This window comes from Chanodichthys erythropterus, chromosome 11 (genome assembly GCF_024489055.1).
Source record: "Chanodichthys erythropterus isolate Z2021 chromosome 11, ASM2448905v1, whole genome shotgun sequence".
Taxonomy (NCBI): domain Eukaryota; kingdom Metazoa; phylum Chordata; class Actinopteri; order Cypriniformes; family Xenocyprididae; genus Chanodichthys; species Chanodichthys erythropterus.
Window position 1 is genome coordinate 14,506,103 of NC_090231.1, and position 24,458 is coordinate 14,530,560.

At 36.0% G+C, this 24,458-nt stretch overlaps 1 protein-coding gene across 2 annotated transcripts; it reads right to left on the minus strand.

The window, feature by feature from the left end:
- Positions 1-3,070: 3,070 nt before the first annotated feature.
- Positions 3,071-22,905, minus strand: LOC137030379 (mucin-13-like). Of its 2 annotated transcripts, XM_067400663.1 has the most exons (15): positions 22,708-22,905; positions 16,966-17,004; positions 14,488-14,526; positions 14,079-14,126; positions 13,422-13,457; positions 10,600-10,647; positions 10,157-10,195; positions 8,553-8,597; positions 8,069-8,119; positions 7,858-7,974; positions 7,325-7,357; positions 7,034-7,132; positions 6,916-6,940; positions 5,777-5,859; positions 3,071-3,756 (listed from the first exon to the last, which is right to left on the minus strand). In XM_067400663.1, exons 1-15 carry the CDS (start codon positions 22,760-22,762, stop codon positions 3,743-3,745), a joined length of 771 nt encoding a protein of 256 aa, XP_067256764.1. In that variant the 5' UTR covers positions 22,763-22,905; the 3' UTR covers positions 3,071-3,742. The 2 variants fall into 2 exon arrangements, with proteins under 2 accessions (XP_067256764.1, XP_067256765.1); XM_067400664.1 differs by lacking the exon at positions 14,488-14,526.
- Positions 22,906-24,458: the final 1,553 nt, after the last annotated feature.

The following is a 24,458-nucleotide window of genomic DNA, read 5'->3' on the forward strand; positions in this document are numbered from 1 at the left end:
ATCTGAGGGCAGCCGGCAGTGAGCCCCTCGTCCCCTGCTCCTCCCCTTCATGGCGGACGGTAGCAGGCTCTCGTCCTGGACGGCAGCCACCCCACCTCGTCCCAGGAGCACGGCATCCGGGTCTCCGTCCCACCTTTCACAAGACTCCAGTACCACCGCCTCAGGCAGCCTTCTCGCAGTCTTCATTCCCGCGCTGCCTGAACTCCGCAGCGAGGGCTCTCCGACAGCATGTCCCTCCTTCCTCCCGGGTTTCGGCACCAATGTAACACAGTTCGTAAATACGGGAAGAAGGAGGCGGGAACCGGCGAACATTCAACAAAAACTTTAATTCAAAATAAACAAAGAACAAAAAGAAAGTAACCCTTGCGGACGTCTCCCGGCCACACAAACATAATAAAACATAAAATAATATCCAGGCCTGGTCCTCTCTCGTCCTTCGTTGTCGTCACTCCTTTTATGCTCCTGGAGCTCCTCCGTGAGAGACTCAAGGCCGGTGCGCCTCCCAGGTGGGGCTCATTAACTCTCGCGCCACCGGCCTCGCGCTGTTCCCTCACGGCTCTCGCCCGCCCTGGTCGCCACACCGTGTTTTATCGTGAATAAAACAGAGCTATTGACCAATCAGAATCAAGGACAGGAACTAATTTATTTCATAAATTAGTAACAATGCAATACTTTTTAGAGAGAGTAATTAGTACAGTAATATAATAACTTTGTAGAAGATGTAATTAGTAGATAGCAAACAATTACTTTTTAGAGTAACTCATCTAACACTGGCAACACAATGAAACTATATTTTATATATGTATGTATATATAACTACTTCATGAATGATAGGAGTACAAGTCAACATTTTGGAACAACTCTATCCACCTTATTTTTCAACACAAAAGTAAGGTGTTTTCTGTGAATGCCCGAGATTTCAGATTTATTAGCCACTATAGAGAAATAACAAGAAGAATATCAAAGAGCAGTAAACTAAAACTGTTCGCGCTACAAACCAGTGTGTTTATAATTAAGACAATACCGATCAGGCATAACATTATGACCCCTGACAGGTGAAGTGAATAACACTGATTATCTCTTCATCACGGCACCTGTTAGTGGGTGGGATATATTAGTCAGCAAGTGAAGGTTTTGTCCTCAAAGTTTTTGTGTTAGAAGCAAGCAGGAAAAACGGGCAAGCGTAAGGATTTGAGCGAGTTTGACAAGGGCCAAATTGTGATGGCTAGATTACTCAGAGCATCTCCAAAACTGCAGCTCTTGTCAGGTGTTCCTGCAATCTTGTGGGATTTGCAGTGGTCAGTATCTATCAAAAGTGGTCCAAGGAAGGAACAGAGGTGAACCGGCAACAGGGTCATGGGTGACAAAGTCTTATTGGTCCACGTGGGGAGTGAAGGCTGGCCTGTGTGATCCGATCTAACAGACAAGCTACTGTGGTTAAAATTGCTCAAGAAGTTCATGCTGGTTCTGATAGAAAGGTGTCAGAATACACTGTGCAGTTTGTTGCGTATGGGGCTGCATAGCCGCAGAACAGTCAGGGTACCCATGCTGACCCCTGTCCACCGCCGAAAGAGCCAACAGTGAGCATCAGAACTGGAGCACAGAGCAATGGAATAAGGTGGCCTGGTCTGATGAATCATGTTTTCGTTTTACATCACGTGGATGGCGGGGTGCATGTGCATCACTTACCTGGGGAACACATGGCACCAGGAAGCACTATGGGAAGAAGGTAAGCTGGCGGAGGCAGTGTGATGCTTTTGGCAATGTTATGCTGGGAAAACCTTGGGTTCTGCCATCCATGTGGATGTTACTTTGACACGTATAACCTACTTAAGCATTGTTGCAGTCCATGTACACCCTTTCATGGAAACGGTATTCCCTGGGTGGCTGTGGCCTCTTTCAGCAGGATAATGCGCCCTGCCACAAAGCAAAAATGGTTCAGGAATGGTTTGAGGAGCACAAAAATGAGTTTGAGGTATTGATTCGGCCTCCATATTCCCCGATCTCAATCCAGTCGAGCATCTTTGGGATGCGTTGAACAAACAAGTCCGATTTATAAACTTATAGAACTTAAAGGATCTGCTGCTAACATCTTGGTACCAGATACCATGGAATCCATGCCTTGATGGGTCAGGGCTGTTTTGTCAGCAAAAGGGGGACCAATAAAATATTAGGAAGGTGGTCATAAAGTTATGCCTGATTGGTGTACACAAACAATATGGTAAGAAATAGCAGTTTGCAATATCAAGCAGCATAACGAGCTGTTTTGTACAGCTAAAAATAACTGGAAGCGAATGACACCGGAAGCCAGACACATTGTTTACAAATGGCCGTGCCTGCTCTGAAACATGTTGCAGTGATTTAGGGCTGCTGTAAATGGATAAAGATTTGGTAGCACTTCTATTTCAGTTTTGAGGTTAATTGATCTAATTCTATTTGGAAAATAGTGATCCATGACATTATATTAGGTTGAATATCAAAGTTTTTTGTTAATGAAGGACTGCAGGTAGGGGCCAGTTTACTCCAGTAAGGGCCAATGTTTCTATTTCTTTCCTATAATAACACATTGGCTCATGCATCATCATCTAAATATGTAACAATTTAAAAGTACTTCAACATTGTTCTTAAGGGGGGCATCTTTCTCCATCCTACCCTACATTATGTAAGTCTATGTGATAAAATGAAGCTAATTATCCTTTATAATTCTATAAATATAAATAATTAATAAATAAGCCCGTATCATTTACACTATAAAAAAGAATTGTTGGTTCAACTTAAAAAGTAAGTTACCTGGTTGCCTTCATTTTGAGTTCATTGAAATTAAAAATTTGAGTTAATACAAAGAAGGCGATCGATTTAATCAACAGAAACTCAAAAAATGATGTTATCTGAACCACATTCATTATCTAAGTTGATTTGACAAAAGACAAAACACTTGAGGTGTATATTATCCATGGCTCACATTGGTTAAAATATTTGCTAAAACAGCCAGTCAATTTTAGAAACCAAAGAAACCAATGTGTCTTTAACTAAAAATAAAATAATAACGACTCCATCATAATTTTCTCTTATATGTTTTAATGACCCCTAAATAAGTGCAGTCAGTCAGTGCATTATCAACTCAGTGGTAGTAGTGAAAATCCAGGCTGTCATTTATTCTAAACTTCCTATAATCTTTTAAAATTTTAAGTAGCAGTGCAAAGGTACAAAAACCACATTATTCACTTGAATTGTTTTAAATTCTTAAAACAAATAAAAACTATAGTCATAGTTAATATGGCAGGTACTGAACAGCATCACTCACAGAACAGTCAGTTTATACTTAAGGCCCAACATTTGAAGGCAAGAAACAAATTACACAGACCCCCCCCCCCCCCCCCCCACAAAATAAGCACAATTTAACCAAAAATATATAATACAATAAAAAAAAAACCCTGAAACAATTACCAATCAGTTAGTTCAGTTAGTTCAATGCTAAAACAGGCATTTAAAAAAAAAAAAAAAAAAAAAAAAAAAAATACAAACTGGAAATTTATATGTAAAAAATACTGCAGCAACTCTGTGATCAATTTCTCATTTACACTACAGCAAAGTTGCAAAGCTGTGGAGAAGTAGAGTTTACAATCCTATTCAAATAATGGAGTATGTCTTTGTTGTTTGTGGCAAGCTTTCATCACTCATTTCCTCTACAGTTCCTCTCTCGATATTCTTCATTAGAGCCTCTTCTCCTGCAGGACTCCACTTATTTTGCAGCAGCTGAATTAAATGGTGATAGAAACAATAAAAATATAGAAACAAAAACCCAAATCACCCATACATTTTGATAACAAGACTTCTCTGAATAGTTGTAATAAATCATTTATCCACTAGAGGGTGGAATTGCACCTTTAAGTTGACAAATACACAAGCATTCATTAGCTTTTATGGGAACATTTTCAAAATAATGCCTGACTATTCAAGTAAAATAGATTGTCAAGTTTAAAGACAATTAGGCTGATTTTTTTTTTTTTTTAACAGAAATTTTAAATCCCAAAAGGAAAAAAAAAAATCTTTCAAAGGAGGTTAGGTTGCTCACTATACAGTTTTTTCTTTGTCAATCATAAATTCTATACTTTTTAACAGTTATCCTTTTTATACGACATCTCTGTGTCTAACATTTTCATGAGGTAAACACAGACTGTGCTACACAATGATAAATTGTATCACATTTATAGGGTACTTATATAAAGAATTATTATGCCAGACATTAATAGTGGGTAAACAGGAACAAAAAACATTGTCACATTGTCATACTGGACACAATAGCTGTCCAAAGCCACAGTACTCATTCAAGCTTTCTTTTCAACAAAACAATCGACAGCATTTCCTTCATCGCAATCATGGTTTGAAGCATGGAGGGACCAAGTAATTTTTAACCACACACTGGACTCGACCTGAGCTTGCAGTGCAGAGAAAAAGCCATATTAAAGTCTGTGTTTATACACAATGACATAGCAAATCTCTAAGGTCACACAGTGTTAGTGATTGTGTTTTAAATCAGTGGAAGTGCCTATCATTGATCTCCCTATTATCTTTACTGGGTTGTGGTTTGGGAAAAGAGGTCAGAGTCAGGGGAATGCTGGTTGTGGAGGTGCGATAAATGGGAGGAAGCACCTTCCACTGCATTGCAGTGCTGCTCCGCCAGCTTTCCCAGTCATCAACAATGAGATATTCAAAGCCCTCGGCTTCCTCTGAGTATTTGGAGATGGGGAGTGCGATGGAATGCCGAGAAGGAAAGGGTGTGGACAGATGACAGGGAGAAGGGAACAATTTGGGTATAAAAAATAGGTTTGCATTTATGTCTTATTGCCTGGGAGAGGCTTCTGACAAACTTAATCTCACAGCATCTAATCTGTAGATGGGATTGTTTGCACTTTTTGTAAATAATAAATATTCAGGCTTTTGATAGCAATGCTTTTATGTCTTAAAGGTACAGTTCACCCAAAAATGAAAAGTCTGTCATCATTTGTTCAAGATCATGTTGTTATAAACCTGTATGTTCATCAGTTTTTCTCAACAAAAAAAAAAAAAAAAAAAGAAAAAAGAAAAAAAGGCATTTTTCATATTTCATTTTTTTTTTTTTTTTGTATTTCACAGAAGATAAATATGTGAATGGTTTGGAACAACACAAAGTTGAGTTTTCAAAATGAAATCTTGTAGAAATAAGATCACTTTGCAAGATTCTTAAAGGTTCTCTAAGCGATCCTGGGTGGAGTAACTTCCTGTTGACGTTCGAAGTGTTGTCAAACAAAACAGAGGCTAGCTTGACCCTCCCTCCTCCTCCTCCTCCCCTCCCATCCGTGCTTCCTGAGACAGTCATGAACGCGCATTTAAAATCATTCTTGTCGGTTATTGGCTGGAGCGTATTTATTATGTTTCATGGTCCAGGCTGCACCAGGTAGTTTTTGTTGCCGTTTTCGGAGCTTGTGGCGACTACAGAGACTGCGTTTTTTTACAGTGTGTTCAGGGGACAGGCAGCTAGCGGATAGTGAGGAGATGTTTGCTGTATGTGACAAAAAATGTTTTGGCCTAAAACATGTGACATCACTTAGAGGACCTTTAAGAAAGATGGCTGTTGTGTTTTATCTAAAATCTACATTATGTTGGGTTTTTGTTTGACTTGGTACTATGAATTTGTTAGTAGAAAATACATCCCCATTATGAACAAGACTATCTGAAGTCATGTTCCCAAACATTTTTGCAGTGATTATCACAGACAAAGAAGTAAGTAACATACCATTGTCCTCTCCAACTGATGTCTTACTGACTCCTAACAGCATAACACCATCTTTGTTACTGTCTGTCCTTTGGAAAGAAGCACTGAGTGCCCCGCAGCAACATGGAAGAGAAACATGATATCCTCCCACATGAGCCATCAAAATATAGCAATACATCATATACTTACTGTTAAGAATTTTCATGTTTTATTAGCAATTCAGTAAAATTCGGATTTTTGATGAGGGTAATGTATAGAATTGAATAGCATACAATAATGCAACACTGTATGCGACCCACCCAAAAAGTATCACAATAGTTAACAATGCTGTCACGTGACCTCATTTACAGTTCATCTTTAATACAGGGTGTGGCATTTTATATTTTTAGTTAAAAAATGGCATTCTGATTAAATAATATGCAAATAAAATGAATTCCAGTCCATTCATCACACTCGGCCAAATGGCTGTGCTGATATTCAGAACAGCAGCACTCTTGTTTGTGCAATATTTAATGATAACAAGTTACTAACTGGCTGTACACCGTCTTTATATGACAACTAAACTTTACAATCTTAAAGGGTTAGTTCACCCAAAAATGAAAGTTCTCACCCTCGTGTCGTTCCACATCTTTAACTTTGGAACACAAATTAAGATATTTTTGATGAAATCCAAGAGGTATATGACTCGTCCATAGACAACAATATAATCAACACTTTCAAGGTCAAGAAAGGTAGCAAAGACATCATTAAAACAGTCGACGTGACTGCAGTGGTTCAACCTTAATTTTATGAAGCGACGAGAATACTTGATATTGTTGAATAAAGTCATTATTTTTGATTTGTTTTTGCGCACAAAAACTGTTCTTGTCGCTTTATAAAATTAAGGTTGAACCACTGCAGTCACGTTGACTATTTTAACAATGTCTTTAGTACCTTTCTGAACCTTGAAAGTGTTGATTATATTGCCCTCAGTGGGCGAGTCATATACCTCTCGGAGTTCATCAAAAATATCTTAATTTGTGTTTCGAAGATGAACGAAGGTCTTACGGGTGTGGAATGACATGAGGGTGAGTAATTAATGACAGAATTTTCACTTTTGGGTGAACTAACATTTTAAGATTGAGATTCTATAAACAAAGACATAAAACAGATACACTCACTTCTCTGTTCCAATGTCAGCCATTTCTGAAAAGAGGGAAAATATATGATTATCACATATGGAGTTGCTGCCAGAAATTAAGGTAATATTGCATGTAGGATTCATTCAGATTCAATCACCTGGTCGACTCTGGACTTTTTTACCCTTGAATTTCAAGTATATCATTGCTGCCAGTGCAACAAACAGAACAGGCACCAGAATCCACAAGTATTTTTTTTCTGTGAAGAGAAAGATGATCATGACTGCATTCCACTGAATAATACTGACAGTGCAGCAGTTGTAGTGACTGTGCTTTTATTATTATTATTATTATTATTACACAGGAGCCATATGAATGAAAGATATATTTTCACCAAACAAATGTTACAAAGATTTTCAATTGAGCTTAAATAGAAAGGAATTTAATATACCTGAAGCTACAAGCATTGCCTTATCTCCAAGTCCTTTAACAGGAAAAAACAACAACACATTTTTAAACACAGGTCTATTGTATAAAGCATTAAAGCGGTCACACGTCACAGACACACAAAAAGTTGTATTTTAATTACTGCTGTCATTTTGTTTCTTGTTGGATAAGAAAGGAAACCATGCTTTGAAGACCTGATCTACATGCATTAAAATACAGTACATGAAATAAAATGTTAGATTTTTGTAGCACAAAAAAAGTAGAGCATGGCAATGCATGACTTCAGTGCTCAGAGAATACAAGTATACCCTGCAATGCAATGCAAAACTAGTCAAACTATTCAACCATTTCAAAATGTAGATTCTGTCCAAATCCTTTTTTGGGTGAATGCATTTATAGTTGTATTTTTGTTACTTCTTATTCCACAACGTGTGTTTAGTAGATTTAATTCAGGAATATTCCCTTTACGCAAGTCACAATTGCAAAACCTGTATTTGATTGTCATTGACAATGTGCAAACTGTGAAGAAAAGCTCACCAGCTTTTGATGTTGCTGGTTGTGAAGTAGGATGGCTGGTAGAAGTTCTGTTGTGACTTTGTTTTCCAGTGGGAGAAGGTGTGATAGACTTGTTTGGCTCTAGAGTTGTTGACAAGGCTACAATACAGCATATATTAAATATTACTTCACAATAGGCTAAATAGAAACAATTAAAAGATAATTTAGACTTTATAAGTAAAAATGAGCTTACTGTTAATCGAACTGTTTACAGTAACAGTGGTTTGTTTTGGTGATGCTGTTGCTGTATTTGTGGAAGAAACAAAGCATTTTGTATTGACAAAGCAGAAAACAAAAATCTAAAGCATATTTAAGAAATGTCATTGTTGCTTACACATTAGCGTCAAATATATATAAGAAGTATATTTTAAAAACCACCATTGTAATGTTTCTGAGAGAAATCAAAATTTATTCACTCTCTCATGTGAGAATTTTTCTGAGCAAAGAAAGTGTATATCTACAAATTTGCATTTACACATTTAGCAGACATATGCATTTACATATGTTCCTCGATTTTAAAACTCTGATTTGACAATCTCTGCTTCCAATTACAAAAACATACATGTACATCTTACATTATTTCTCAGTAAAGAAGCAGTGTGGATAAGCCATCATTTTACAAAATCATAATCAGTTCAGAATTTAATTCATCTGTGACAAATCAAACACAAACTCACTTTTGGGTGGTAAAGTAGAGGTGGTAGGACTTGTTGCTATTGAAGCTGCAATGAAACAGATATAAACCACAGTATAATTGTCACTGACACCATTTATTGAACATATTCAAGCTGAGCATTGTAGAAACATACTCAAACAGAACATGTTGTGATGTTCATATCTTTAAACCATTTATAAAACGTGTTTAAAATAATTTGGTGGGGGTGAAGTGGTGTACTGTCTTTATGTTGATATAGCAGTTTAATGTATATTTGTTACGGACAGATAGGCGGAGACACAGATGAGTGTAGATGGACAAGTCATTTTGACCCGGAAAAGATTTTCCCGTATCCAAAAAATGCTAGTTAATGTTATTGCATTGGACTAAAATGTACTGACTTCACTCACCCAGAGTCTAACAACTTCCCCAAAATATTTTGATACTTTTTGTAATTTTTTGTGGGTTTTATTTTTCTCCACATTGTAACACTCGTGGTGTTCCCGGTCAAAAATGTCCGGCCTACAAAAGTTAGCCCATGAATCACTTGTTATGCTATTTTATTACAAAATATGTACCTCAGGTTTTTTTTCACTCAAAAACTGAGGTACATAAGCTCAGATAAATAAAGGCCTAAAATCAAACAATTCCAAAAATAAATACAAAACCTGTCCTAATTGAAAGAAAACAAGCTGACAAAAAAATTGAATCCAATATTTGGTGATAAAGTAGCATAACTACGGAGCCCCGGACATGACATGCAGGAAAAAAAAAAAAAAAATAGTAGGCCAAATTATGCGCACGATTTACTATTTCATTTCCTCGATTTACTAAGACGTGCATGATTTACTATCTTGATTTATAAATCATGCGCACTATTTAATTTTTTTCTTGCATGTCATGTGCGGGGCTCCGTACATAACGAGGTGGTGCTGTGATCAACAAAAAACAAACAACAACAAAAAACTCCCTATGCAACAATCTCTGCTGCTAATAACAAAGACAGGAAACAAGGATCTTAGATTATATGCATGTAGAAGTATGATGCAGCATGACCTTTCTCTGATTTTCCACTTTTTATAAAGTCTGTATTAGAATACTTTTTTTATTATTATTATTATTATTACACCGGAGCCATATGAATGAAAGATATATTTTCACCAAACAAATGTTCCAATGATTTTCAATTGAGCTTAAATAGAATGGAATTTAATATGCCTGAACCTGCAAGCATTGCCTCCAAGCCCATTATTGGCTGACTTTACACAACTTCTGGCAGTAAGGGCACACAGTTTTTATGTACAAGGTAACAGACTGATATAATGCATCCATTCGAGGACAAACTTATAGGTTGGATTTGCCAAAGTTTGTCACCCATTAAAGATATTTTGTGTTTTGTTGAAGACATTTAAGCAAGTTAACTTTAATTAAACAATGAATGCCATTAGCATGTTTTGCATAACTGTCTAGCTTAACTAGCATGGATTCACATCTGGTGAATATTGTCAAATAGATGACACAGTTAATGATGAATGATGAATAATGAGCAACATTTTTTTTTTTTTTTTTTTATGAACAAAAAACAAACTGGAAAAAAGTCTTTTGCAGACTGTATGGCAAACTCACCATTATCTGAAGAACCAGGATTCAATAATACAACTGTAGCTGCAAAAGACAGATATAAAGTCCCTGTCAGAATCCCACCTCACAAGACTATTAGGAGAAGCTATCACATCATATCCTGCTCTAGGTGATCAAATTGAACCAGTTGTGTTTGATTAGAAAAATAATGTTTTTCTGTTGGTGTGCCTCCAGAAAAAGGGTTAAGATACACTGGGTTAGCTTACTAACCATAAACTAGCAGAAAACGAGCGAAAATAAATATGTTCCTTGATTTTAAAACTTAGATGCAATCATTTCTGCTTCCAATTACAAAAACATACATGTGCATCTTAAATTATTTCTCAGTAAAGAAGCAGTGTGGATAAGCTATCATTTTACAAAATCAGACTCAATCAGCAGAAGAACAATGATTTCATTCATCTGTGACAAATCAAACACAAACTCACTACTGGATGGTGAAGCAGAGGTGGAAGAACTTGTTGTTACATCTGAAGCTGCAAAGAAACAAATAAACCACAGTATAATTGTCACTGACACCATTTATTGATCATGTTCAAGCTGAGCATTGTAGAAACAAACAGTTTGTGGGCAAAGTGGTGTACTGTCTGTGTGTTGATATAGCAGTTTACTGTATATTTGTATGATTTGATGTGAAAAGTGATTTTGGTAGAGACAAATTACTGAATGTTGCTCTAATAGTGATAAGAGAGGACTTAATCCATGATGATGATATGATCCACACAAAAAAAAAAAAATACTGATCCTTCATTAATGAATAACAACATAGGAACAAATGAGTAACACACTATTAACATTCTAGTAACTACTATTAACTAAAAAGAAACTTTGAGTAATGAATTAGTATAGTGCTCAGTTGAAGGTGGTAGTTCACTATTAGCTAATCAGTAACTACTATTTTTTTCATACCTCCCAGAGGACTAGTAAGTACTGTATACAGGTTCATAATTAATGTGAGTAATGCATAATGTATAATTAATTCTAAAGGGAAGATCATGGTAACCCACTATTAATGACTAAAGTATTACCAAATCCTTCAGAAAGAATTACTAATTATTTGGATCAGTATTCTAAAGTGAGAAACATGATAACTCTCTAACTACTGGAGTCATTGTAAACTTTTACCTGTAACTCCAAAACCATAGCAAGGAGAGTCAAAAGGTTGGTATTGTTTGAAAGAAAAGATTTTACATTTTTAAATAATAATAACAAAAAATAAATTAAATTTGGACATTCTCATGCTGAGAAACTGCTGATAAAGACAAAAAATAAAAGTTTGCTCAAGGGAAATTTTACATACATTTCATATTTGACATGCAATAACTCAGAAAGGAAATAAGGTAGGAGAAGAATTATTTTTTTGGTGATTTTTCCGCTATATATGTGCTGTATCTGGATCAAATTTTGTGGTGATCGCACAAAGAAATCAAAAGTTACAGCATTTGGAACCAAGGTAGCCTTTTTGTTTAGCCACTGGCCCCCCTGATGGGCATTTTTAAAATAGTTTTTTCACGTGGAGTAACTTGTGATTGCTGCATGGGATTTTGTTGATCTTGGACTCATTTCAATCGGTAGCATCCACTGTAAGTAATGCCATTTTCTACAAACTATGGATGTTTCATGAAGTTATAAGCTAAAATGCCACGTGATAGCTAAATATGTGTGGTATTATGTGGGGTTTTATGTGTGGTAATTGCGTGAGCAATATTTCATGATCGGCTTATTGGATTATGCTGCTGTTGGACTCATTTTAATGATAATCTGCTGTAAATAATGATGTCCAACTTTCCACAATTGGAGCATGTTTCATGAAGTTACGAGCCAAAAGGTGACAAATGCTGCATCGGTTTATTATTTACATATGGGTCTTGAGGCGCTTCACGTACAAAAACTCGCTCAAGTTTAGTCAAAGCCCAAAACAATTATACTCGTTGTATTCTACTCTGTGAGACCTTTCAAATGACATGATTATCTGAGCTGTATGATGCTTTTGACACATTGGAGTATTTAGTACAAAAAAAAAATAAAAAATTTTTACAATTATTTTTCAGCAAATAACTCAGCAGTACTTAGGAGTTCAAAAGTGGCTACATTCATTGTAAAGTTCAGACTCTAAGCTTTCAAATGACACCTATTTTGTGATTATCTAGGCAGGAGTTTTGAAAAATATGATTATAAATTGTTTTGTAGCTAGGTGGCGCCTGCGGGCGGTACACTCCGTTTAAGAGTGATTACTCAGCTCTAGTTAAGAGTTGAACAAAATGGTTCATTAAAAATCTGAGTTTCTAAGCTTTAAAATTATTACTATTTTGTGTTATTCCTGTCAGTGGCCCTTCGGTCTTAAAGGAACACTCCACTTTTTTTGAAAATAGGTTCATTTTCCAACTTAAACAGTTGAGTTTTAGCCTTTTCGAATCCATTCAGCCGATCTCCGTTTCTGGCGGTACCACTTTTAGCATAGCTTAGCACAGTTCATTGAATCTGATTAGACCAATAGCATCTCGCTCAAAAATGACCAAAGAGTTTCGATATTTTACCTATTTAAAACTTGACTCTTCTGTAGTTACATCGTGTACTAAGACGGACGGAAAATGAAAATATCATTGCACTGCTGCACCCATGGTACGGCAGCAAAGTTTCTTGATTATTACGCCAGAATGAGAGTATAGTTCCTAGTCATATCAGCCTAGAAAATCGCAACTTTTCATTTTCCGTCGGTCTTAGTACACGATGTAACTACAGAAGAGTCAAGTTTTAAATAGGAAAAATATCGAAACTCTTTGGCCATTTTTGAGTGAGATGCTAACGGCCTAATCAGATTCAATGAACTATGCTAAGCTATGCTAAAAGTGGTACCGCCAGAACCAGAAATCGGCTATGGATTCGAAAATGGTAAAACTCAACTGTTTAACTCTAGGGGAGTTGGAAAATGAGCCTATTTTCAAAAAAGGGGGAGTGTTCCTTTAAGGGGTTAATGAAGGATCAGTATTCTAAAGTGTTACCAACTTTATCCCTATGCAACAATTTCTGCTGCTTTTAAGTAAGTTAACTAGATATTTAAACATTATGCCATTAGTGTTTTGCATAACTGTCTAGCTTAACAGTCATGGATGCACATCTGGTGAATATTGACAAGTAGATGACACAGTAAGCGATGAATGAACGATAAGCAACATTTTTTTATGAACAAAAACAAACTGGAAAAAAAAGCAAAGTTGTTCATCTTTTGCAGACTGTATGGCAAAATCACCTTTATCTGAAGAATCAGGACTCAATGCAACTGTAGCTGCAAAAGACAGATATAAAGTCTTGTGATCACTGATTTCAATTACGGAATATTTTCAAACAGGGCATAGTAGAAATGCACAAAGATTTTTTTTTATTATTTCCATGCCTTTGAACTATTTATAAGATGTCTGAGCAATAATTCATTATGCATATAAAGCGCTCCATGTGTGGCTCTCTATTATAGTTATATTAGCAACTTGCTACTTGTTCAATATGGCAGCTGGGTGTATTCTGATGTTGTTCCAAATCCTTTCTCCTGTCAGAATCCCACCTCACAATTATTAGGAGAAGCTATCACATCATATCCTGCTCTAGGTGATCAAGTTGAACCAGTTGTGTTTGATTAGAAAGTAAAAAAAAAAAATAATAATAATGTTTTCTGTTGGTGTGCCTCCAGAAAAAAGGGTTCAGATACACTGGGTTAGCTTACTAACCATAAACTAGCAGAAAACAAGTGGAAATAAATATGTTCCTTGATTTTTAAACTTAGATGTGATAATCTCCACTTCCAATTACAAAAACATACATGTACATCTTAAATTATTTCTCAGTAAAGAAGACTCAATCAGCAGAAGGACAATGATTTCATTCATCTGTGACAAATCAAACACAAACTCACTACTGGATGGTGAAGCAGAGGTGGTAGAACTTGTTGTTACATCTGAAGCTGCAAAGAAACAAATAAACCACAGTATAATTGTCACTGATCATGTTCAAGCTGAGCAAGGTAGAAACATACTGAAACAAAACATGTTGTTATGTTCATGTCTTAAACTATTTATAAAATGTGTTTAAAACAATTGTATATAACAACAACAACAACAACAACAACAAGTGAATATAAAACAATGCATCATGTCTGCAAAGTGCTGTACTGTCTGTCTGTTGATATAGCAGTTTATATAGTATGATCTGACTCGTGAAAAGCGATTCTGGTATAGAGACAATTACTGGTGCCATTTTTATGAATAAAAATAAACTGGAAAATCAGAGTTGTTCATCTTTTGCAGATTGTATGGCAAACTCACCAATATTTGAAGACCTGGTATTCTGTAATACACTTGGAGCTGCATAAGAAATAAAGTCTTGTGATCACTGACTTCAATTAGTGAATATTTTCAAGCAGAGCACAGTTTTTTCATGTCATTTTCATGCCTTTGAACTATTTATAAGATGAAGCAATTATTCATTATGCCTAGAAAGTGGTCTATGTGTGGCTGCTATCAGTTACATTAACAACTTGCTATACTTGTTCACTATGGCAGCTGGGTGTATTCTGATGTTGTGCCAAATCCTTTCCCCTGTCAGAACCCTACTTCACAAGACTATAAGGAGAAGCTATCACAATCTTGTTCTAGGTAATCAAATTGCTTTCTTATTTTCTAATATAATTAGTCTATTAAGATGTCACTTGGATAGCTCAGTGTTTCCCAACTCTGTTCCTGGAGTATCCCTTATCTGACCAATCAATTTAAATTTCTACTAATTTTGGTTTTGAAGTCTCCACTAATGAGCTGATGAGTTGAACCAGTTGCGTTTGATTAGAAAGAAAAAAAAAACAATGTTTACTGGTTTTTCCCTTCAGAAAATGGTTGAGAAACACTGGGTTAACTTACTAACTAACTAAACATAAACTATCAGAAAACAAGGGAAATAAATGTGTAAAATGGCAACTTTAGCTTTGATATGATAAGTGACAAATAATTCATATACAGAGATTAATAAGCAATATTTATGGACATAATGCTTCTAATGCTCTTCCCAAAAGAGTTTCAGCTAAGTGAATTGCTTTGCGGTTGTTGGGTGGGGCTCAGACTTGACAAATCATTGGTTAGATACTCGGATGTGACTTTTCTCTCTCTATATTAACAGACTTGTGAATAATTGCATCCTGTGTCTGCCTCTCTGGGGCATTGTGGGACTTTCCTGCGGACATTTCCTGTTGAGCCCAAACACAGATTCTGCTATCGTCTGTCTGTATTTGTGACCCTTTGCACAACTCAAGGCTTTTAACACAACTGGTGAAAGACTCAAAGTCTAATAAACTAATAAAATCAGTCATTTTGTGAAAAAGAAGTACACTTTTACACACTTAAAGAGTACTTTATTATGAAAATAATATATCCTATCCTATATTCTTCAAACTATCTTCTTTAGCCTTCTACAGAATGTCATACAGGGTTGGAACAAATAAATATTCAATCTGGCACTCCAGACCTGAGCCGTGGAATCTGCATGTTTGTTTGTTGAATGGAGCATTAAATTCCTATGCGGGATGAGGAAAACTTAAAAGGATTAGTTCACCTTCAAATTAAAATTACCCCATGAAAGCTATACTCACCCTCAAGCCATCCTAGGTGTATATGACTTTCTTCTTTCTGATGAACACAATCGGAGAAATATTAATAAATATCCTGACACATCCAAGCTTTATAATGGCAGTGAACGCGACCAACGAGTATGAGTTGAAGAAAGCGCCTCCATCCACATCCATCCATCATAAATGTGTACTCCACACGGCTCCGGGCGGTTGAATACGGAAGGCAGTCTGGTGGAAGCTAGATATTTTACTTCATAACTTGTTAAATGTGGATTTTTCCCCCCGCATCGCTTCACTTCAGAAGGCCTTTATTATCCCCCCGGAGCCATGTGGAGTACACATTTATGATGGATGGATGTGGATGGAGGCGCTTTCTTCAACTCATACTCGTTGGTCCTGTTCACTGCCATTATAAAGCTTGGATGTGTCAGGATATTTATTAATATTTCTCAGATTGTGTTCATCAGGAAGAATAAAGTCATATACACCTAGGATGGCTGAGTAAATCTTGGGCTAATTTTCATTTGAAAGTGAACTAATCCTTTAACCCGTTGTGTCTTTGCCCAGTACATTATGGGTGTTGAAGTTTTCCTACCTATTTGGCAAAAGGGAAGACAACATCGTGCCAGCAGTGAAGTTTCCCTTTACTTAAGTGGCTTTTTATTTCCTTAATATTATATTTTCTGCAAGTACAGTTTTTAAAAAATATACTTTTAACATTTGAAGCACACTACAAGTGCACATCCAATACAATTAAGCACACTTCTTTTTCCTGGAAAAAAAACAACAAAAAAAACAGAAAGAACATAAAAAGCACAAAGATGTTTTAGCGTTCCTTCTACACATCATAACTATTGCTGTGTCTTATTTCCAGAGGCTGCATCCTCCAAAGTTTGCATTTGTAGGCTGCATACATCATCAAGGATGTCTTATTTAAGAAAAGTAACCGTAATAAAATTGACTGTTATTTCTTGTGAGTTGTAAAATACTGTTCTTCTTTCTTACTTTGCAATCTAATGGTTACTTTTCCTAAATAAGACCGCCTCGATGACATATATGTGGCCGACAAATGCGATCTCCAAAGGACGCAGCCTCTGAAATGACACGCAGCATAGGTGTATTGCCTTCCCTTTTTTAATTCATAAAACAAAAACAAAACAAGCAAACAAACAAAACATAGACTTACATGAAGTAGATTCTTCTTCAGAAAGTGAACCACTTGGACCTGCATAAAACATCATTTATTGAACATGAAGGATAAGCATTGTAAAAACATATCTCAACAGAATATTTTTTCATGCCTTTCAACACATTTTTTCATGGGTTTCTGATATGAAAGTTTAAGAGATTATGTTACTTGTTTTAACTATGACAGCTTCACATCCATTTAGCCAGTATTACATTATACTCTGTTATACATGATTAGACTTTTAAAAAAAGCTTCCTCTGTTAGACATCTGTCTACTGGGGGATTGTGTGGGACCTTTCTGCTGACATTTCCTGTCATGGCCACAGTTTCTGCTCTCTTTCTGTCTGTTTTTGTGACCCTTTCTTGACTTTTGCATCACATCTTAACAGCTATAAGAAAAGCAGACACTTGCTGTGCTGTCACAACAGCTGTCCTGTCTGCTAAAACACACAGCATACAAATATCTAGACTTATACTCTCACTATAGTTAGCCATCTCCTACCCTCAGCAGTGCCAAGTATATTTAAAGGGGTCATGACATGAGAAATCAAATTTGCCTTTTGACATATAAGAGGTCTTTTTTACCATTAAAACATCCTGCAAGTTGCACAAAGAAAGTATTTTCCCGAGCTGATTGCACTGTATTTTATTTTATGTATTCTCTTTGAAGAACTGAACAAATTGTAGAATTAACAGGAGACATTTAATGAAGGGTTTTAAAATGGACTTCCTTAACCTTATTAGAAATGCAAAATTAGTCTGGTAGAAGCCATGCCCTTCTCCAATCTACATTCATCACAAATGAACTTTTTTTTTCATTAGAATTTTTTTAAAACACGCTCATTACATAATGTTCATTATGCTTTTTTTCTTTTTTGTGTCCCAGCTTCTGTGGGGTATCTGAGAAGGTTGTAACCACGAGTCGGGTACGAGTCGAACCACTGTGATTCTGCATCACTTTGAGCATTCATTAGAGCAGAGCTAGAGACTGATGCCATGTTTTCAGATTGCTCAATTTTATCAGCATGATTGACATAGCGTCAAGCCAGACTTGCTTATCTTTCTTCCTTCCCCTTGCACTCCAAAAATGTTTGGATATTGTGGGATTCCTGACGTAACATGGGAAATATATATTTGCATATGACTTACTCTAGAACAAGACATCAACGAACAGTTATACATCATTGCACCATAGGCCCCGCCCACTGGCATTTAGTCGCTTAATGGCTGACATTTGTCTACACCAGATGTGAGCATTGTGTCGACTCAAAAGCAAATAGAACCCATTATAATCACCGATGCTGCTTACACTGGATACAGTATACAGATACGCGTTCCACTTAAGTCTGGAGTCTGCACTGGAGTCTGCCGACAACAAGACAAATGGAAGAGTGAAAAACATTCGCTTATCCAGTTAAACAGCTCGTTTGTGTCTCTGTACAGACTTCAGAAGGATCCCAGCATCAGAAACAAGTGGATGGTTTATTTTAATGGCATCCTGGATTGTGTTGGAAAATTATATGTTTGTTCAGAGCATTTTGTTTCAAAAATGAATTTTAATGGAGAGTTTGCAAAGAAATTTTTGTTTAAAGATGAAGCAGTTCACTGTATTGGATCTGATAGCAGCTGCATCACAAACCATAAGTAAATGAGTTCATAATGCTTTGTCTTTAAATTATGGTTTATATGGATGTTTTCAAAACACTTAGGCTGCACCCGAAATCGCACAATTCCCTACTATATAAAGTAAGCGAAAACAGTATGTGATAAAAGAAATGTGTCGGAATTCATGGTACTCATAAAAAAGTAGGCAAAACATTCTTTTTTTTTCTCCTCTCTTTCATTCTTTGTCTTTTCTTAGGCTCACCCCGATGTCTGCTATTGACACTATAAGGTGTTCATCTACATTTACCTATTCGTTTGTTGGCCAGAGGAGGACTGCATGGTCCACCGACTGAGCCTGGTTTCTCCAAAAGTTTTTTTCTCCATTCTGTCACCTGATGGAGTTTGGGTTCCTTGCCACTGTCGCCTCTGGCTTGCTTAGTCGGGGACACTTGATATTCAACAATATTACTGATCTGCCTGCATTGACACCATTGAATGAGAACTGAACTGATCTGCTGTATAGACAAATGAACTAAATTAATAACTAATAATTCTACAACAGAAATGTATCAACACTGAACTTACTTAAGCTGGACAATTACACTATTTTCTTCTAGAGCTGCTATAGCCAAAATTATTTTCCTGTTATCACTGTAAAGCTGCTTTGAAACAATATGCATTGTAAAAAAGTGCTATATATATATATATATATATATATATATATATATATATATATATATATATATATATATATATATATATATATATAAAGGTGACTTGACTTGACATCACTACTTTCGTTGCCACTGAGTCTCCCACAGGTTTTAAATAGGACAACAATACGAATGCATGCTAGTTGACTTTAACTGTCAGATTTTAATTGCTTTTTGTTTGTAACTATTATTCATCCTAAAATGTTGCTATTGTTAGTTGCTATTGTGTTGTTCTTTTATTTTTACTGTTTTATTTTGTGCAAAAGAGAGTTTTCAGTTGTATTAGATACACTAGGTTAGGAGTGAGTGAATGAGTGTATATTTTTCCAGTATCATCATTATTTCCTATCTCTTGCAATTTTATTTGCTTGTGTATAATAAATTTGAATATTTTGCATTATTTCTGTCCACATTTTATCTCTTGCCATCCACAAACACGAACAATTATTTTCTATTAAATGTTACATTCTCCAACCCTATACAACATCTGGAGTCATAACAATAGTGAATGTAGTATATCTGGATTACGTTCAAACTACACACATTCATACTATATGGAACATACTTTTTAGCGGTTGTTAAATAATTAATTATACTAAATAAGTACCTTCTGACGAGAGTATGCGATTTCAGATGCAGACTTATGTGCAGTTGCAAGGGGCCATTGATACTTTTTCCTATGCATTGACGTTAGCCAATCATAAAAGTGGCCGATTACTAACAAGCCTTAAAGGATTAGTTCACTTTTACTTTACTCACCCACAAGCCATCCTAAGTGTATATGACTTTATTCTTTCTGATGAACACAATCGGAGATATATTAGTAAATATCCTGACGCATCCGAGCTTTATAATGGCAGTGAACAGGGGTCACGAGTATGAGCTGAATAAAGTGCACCCATCCACATCCATCCATCATAAATGTGTACTCCACACGGCTCCGAGGGGATAATAAAGGACTTCTGAAGCAAAGCGATACGTTTGTGTAAAAAAATATCCATATTTAACAAGTTATGAAGTAAAATATCTAGCTTCCTCCAGACTGCCTTCCATATTCTACTTATGAAGAAAATTTAAAACTCACGCAGTTCAAAAAGCTTACGCTATGTCCTAAGCCTTCCCTATTCAATTTACGGAAAAAGTGCAGGCCTAACTGACATGACGGCAGTTCCGCTTTTTCCGTAATTTGAATATGGAAGTTGGTCTGGCAGAAGCTAGATATTTTACTTTATAACTTGTTAAATATGGATATTTTTTTACACAACGCTTCGCTTCAGAAGTCCTTTATTAACCCCTCCGGAGATGTGTGGAATGAGTTTATGATGGATGTGGATGAAGACACTTTCTTCAGCTCATACTCGTCATATTCGCTCACTGTCATTATAAAGCTTGGATGCATCAGGATATAATATAACTCCGATTGTGTTCATTAGAAATTAAAAGTCACATACACCTAGGATGGCTTAATAAAAAACTTTATTAACATTATAAGTGAACTTTAAGGAACATATTAAAATAATAAAAAATCAGTGTCATGACTAATGTTATATCCCAGTGTTTCTCAAACTGGGGTACGTGAGGTGACAAAAGAGGGTAGGCAAAATGCCGTAAATCCATTACATTTAATCAAATTACCTCATGTTTTGCAGTCTAAAATGACTGCATCCACACAAGCAGCATGAATATGATAGATTGCGTGCAGAATCTGCTGCCTTAAATCGCGCTAAATTACTGCGCTTCTCGACAATACACCTTTGTAAAAGTGGGGATTTAGCACTTGCATAAAGAACAAATATAGACACAGATAGTGGATTTATATCAATTTAAGACTCAAACTTTCTTCGATACAAAAACATACCTTGTGTGAGTTCTTGTATTTAATGTTGATAACTAGGAAGAATGCAATTGTAGGCTACACAAATATCCACACGACTGCAAACGTGCATTATTAGCTACACAACAGGCCAAAAAACAAAACGTACATTTTAAACACAGTACTGTCAGTATTTACTCTAATTTGCAACGAAAAAATATTTCTACGGAAAACCAGAGCAGAACTACAACACCCGAATGCGGCTTTGAACGAATCGTGAGAGTCAATGATTCAATGATTCATTCACAGGCACTTGCTTCGTTACTGAATGAATGACTCGATGACTCACTCATAAAAACAGTGACTTGCTGCCACCTACTGGCAGTTTTAGTTTAATATTTAAAACTATCACTTCGTTTTACCATCATTGCATATTTCTCTATTAAACATTTTTTATTTAAAACATTATTTATTTTATAAAGTTATTCATAAACGTAAAAATATGCACTGGAAAATCAATTTAGGGGGCAAAAATTGTCCCTTAATGGAAAAGGTCTGACAGCAGTCGAAGTGGAAGAGGGGTACTCCACGCTAAAAAGTTTGAGAACCACTGTTATTATATCCTACACAGCTTCACTCTGACTCTAACTTTTAGGGTGCTGCTTAATTCTCAGACAATTCTCAGGACATCTCAATTATCTAATTGCACTATGAGGAGGAGTAAGGAAGCATCCAGAGGAGCTATGAGCGAGGATACACAGGTGAATCTTATAGTCTTTTTTGTTTAAAAACCTGATGCACATATAAAATTTTCCTCCCCCTTCACATCTGTCACAATAATTAAATTTTATGCTTTACCTTTGCTAGTTTAAATAAACCATACATCTAACATATTTAACAGGGCATATTTCTTTATTATTATTCATTATGAATTTATTAAATAATCAAACTAAAACAGCTTCACGGCAAATCCCTTAAGCGTAGCTGATGATGCTTTGAAGTGTTGGTTTGGCAATATATAGAAGAATATTCCAATGAACCATGCTTCCATGCTAAGAATGTCCGAGCTGAGACGTGAGGACAGGAAACAAGGATGCACAAATTAGAAAAGAGAAGCACCCTTAGTAATAAGTTTCCTTTGAGGTTGGCATGGTATGCATACATATTCAGATTCAGTAATATTGGCTAATGCTTATGTCACAGTTGTGTGCATGCAACTTTTTAAAAAGTTTTTTAGTAAGCAAGTTTGATTCAGGCCTGACAAATAAGATGCAGATGATTAAAAATGATAATTACGTGAGAAGGACTAATAAGATTAAATTCATTTTTATATTAAATCATTAAATTTAAGATGGGTAAAAAAATGTGAAACATATTAATTATAATCCTGCTCAGCATTTAGCATGACAGGCTTTGTATCATGTACAAAATGTTACAATACATAAAAAGTTGTTTCATATACCATGTCGAATCATTTCCAACTTTTATAAAGAAAGACCATAATGTACATCATCATATAAAAAGCTGTGATCAAATTCAAAACCTCTCTGGCACTTCAAAACACCCACTAATCTTTCCAGCATGCTATAAAGGAAAAGCTTATTTCACCTGTCCAGAGGAGGAGGAAACAGGAACAGATGAAGAAAGAAGTCCTTCTAACCATGGTGTAGTTTTTCTCTAATTGCCAAAAAGAACCAGAAAAGACCGTTGCTTCAGAGCAGTGCACTAAAGTGATGAGAAAGAGACGTGTATCCAGCCACTCTGGTGTGTATTTTAGAACTTCCCTTAGACAAAGAGGTTCAGGAAACAGCAGCTTCTACTGAGGGTGGAGGACTAGGAACCGGGAGATGTGGTGTAGCTGTGGAAGTGGGTAGTGTTTGAGTATTGGTGCCCAGCTAAAAAAAGGTGCAGCTTTTTTTTTTCTTTTTTTCTCTACAAGTCTATGTTAGTGTTTTCTGCTCTAGCCACTAACCTGTTTGCTCTGGAGGGACAACCTTAAATCCAAAAGAAATGTTTTTTCCTAATGGCTGTGTAAGTTAGGCAGCATCAAGTAAACTCTCTGATGCATAATGTCCACTGCTGTGGACAGAACGTAAAAGTAATTTTTAACTGTTCAAGGTGTGATGTCAGACAGTCTGAGATGTTGTTGCTATAGCGTGTTACTAGGGGTTTGTGTCTTGCTTCAGACTTGACTGACAGATGGCTTTCTGACACCACTTGCTAACCACTATTCACTATTTTTTTTTTCTTTTAATTATTCTCCACACTGTTAAAAAAAAATATGACATGTTTATGTCAGTAGTTGCATATTCATAACTGTGACCACACAGTCTGTTTACAAAAGCGATCGAGAACCACATACTGTACCGATGCACATTTGTCATCAATAATACATTCGCCAATCATGATGTGGCAAAACAATCTAAAATTTCATTGGACAATGTGGAGTGGTAATTTCCCGGTTTTAATCATAAATTGGTTGAAAACTACATAGCACTGTCTGTTTTCAGTTCTTTAACAAAGGTGTAATATCTAAAAGAAAAAAAAGGACAAGTATCAGTCTTTACAGTCTGATAATGGACAGAATAATTTGCATTTGTAGAAAGAACTGCATCTGCGATTTGTCTCATTTTACAATTGAATACCGTTGCTTAAATATCTGACGTGAATCGACAAAAAAGCACTTCGCAAAACCATGCTTTTTGCTTTATTGACCACATTATTGGGGCACTTTTGATTTATTTTGAAAAAGGGCAGGGTCTTAAAAAGCAAACATCATTGTAATGAAGGAGGAGGCAGGAAACGGGAATGTTCAACGTATTTTTATAATCAAAATAAACACAACAAAATTGAAGTAAAGCGTCAGCCCCTCATGGATGACTGCCGCACAAACGTAAACAAGACAACAACGTACAATCCAGGCGTGGTCCACTCTCTTTCTTCACTGTCGTTACTCCTCCTTTTATGTTTCCAGAGCTCATCCGTGAGAGATACGAGGCATTAGCAATTACACCACCGGCCTCTGTTCTCGCTCCGTTCTCATGCCACAATTGCCACAATTATTATGGCTGACAAAGGTGGTGAAGCACCAAGTATCTATATTTTTAGTCTAGGAAATCCAGATAGGTGAGATGTTTTTTTTTTTATTTTTTTTTTTAAAGATTAACATCTAAGGGAGACTTTTATTTATGCATTAATAATATATTTCATGTAGTTTACTTTTCATTACAAATCATGTTCATGGCTGTGATATAACAACAGGCTATTGGTATCATGGTCATGTTCTGTTTAGTTTCTGTTTAATTTACCATGTTTCTGTTTGACTGAGTTCTCATCCCTTGTTTTGTTACCATAGTTTC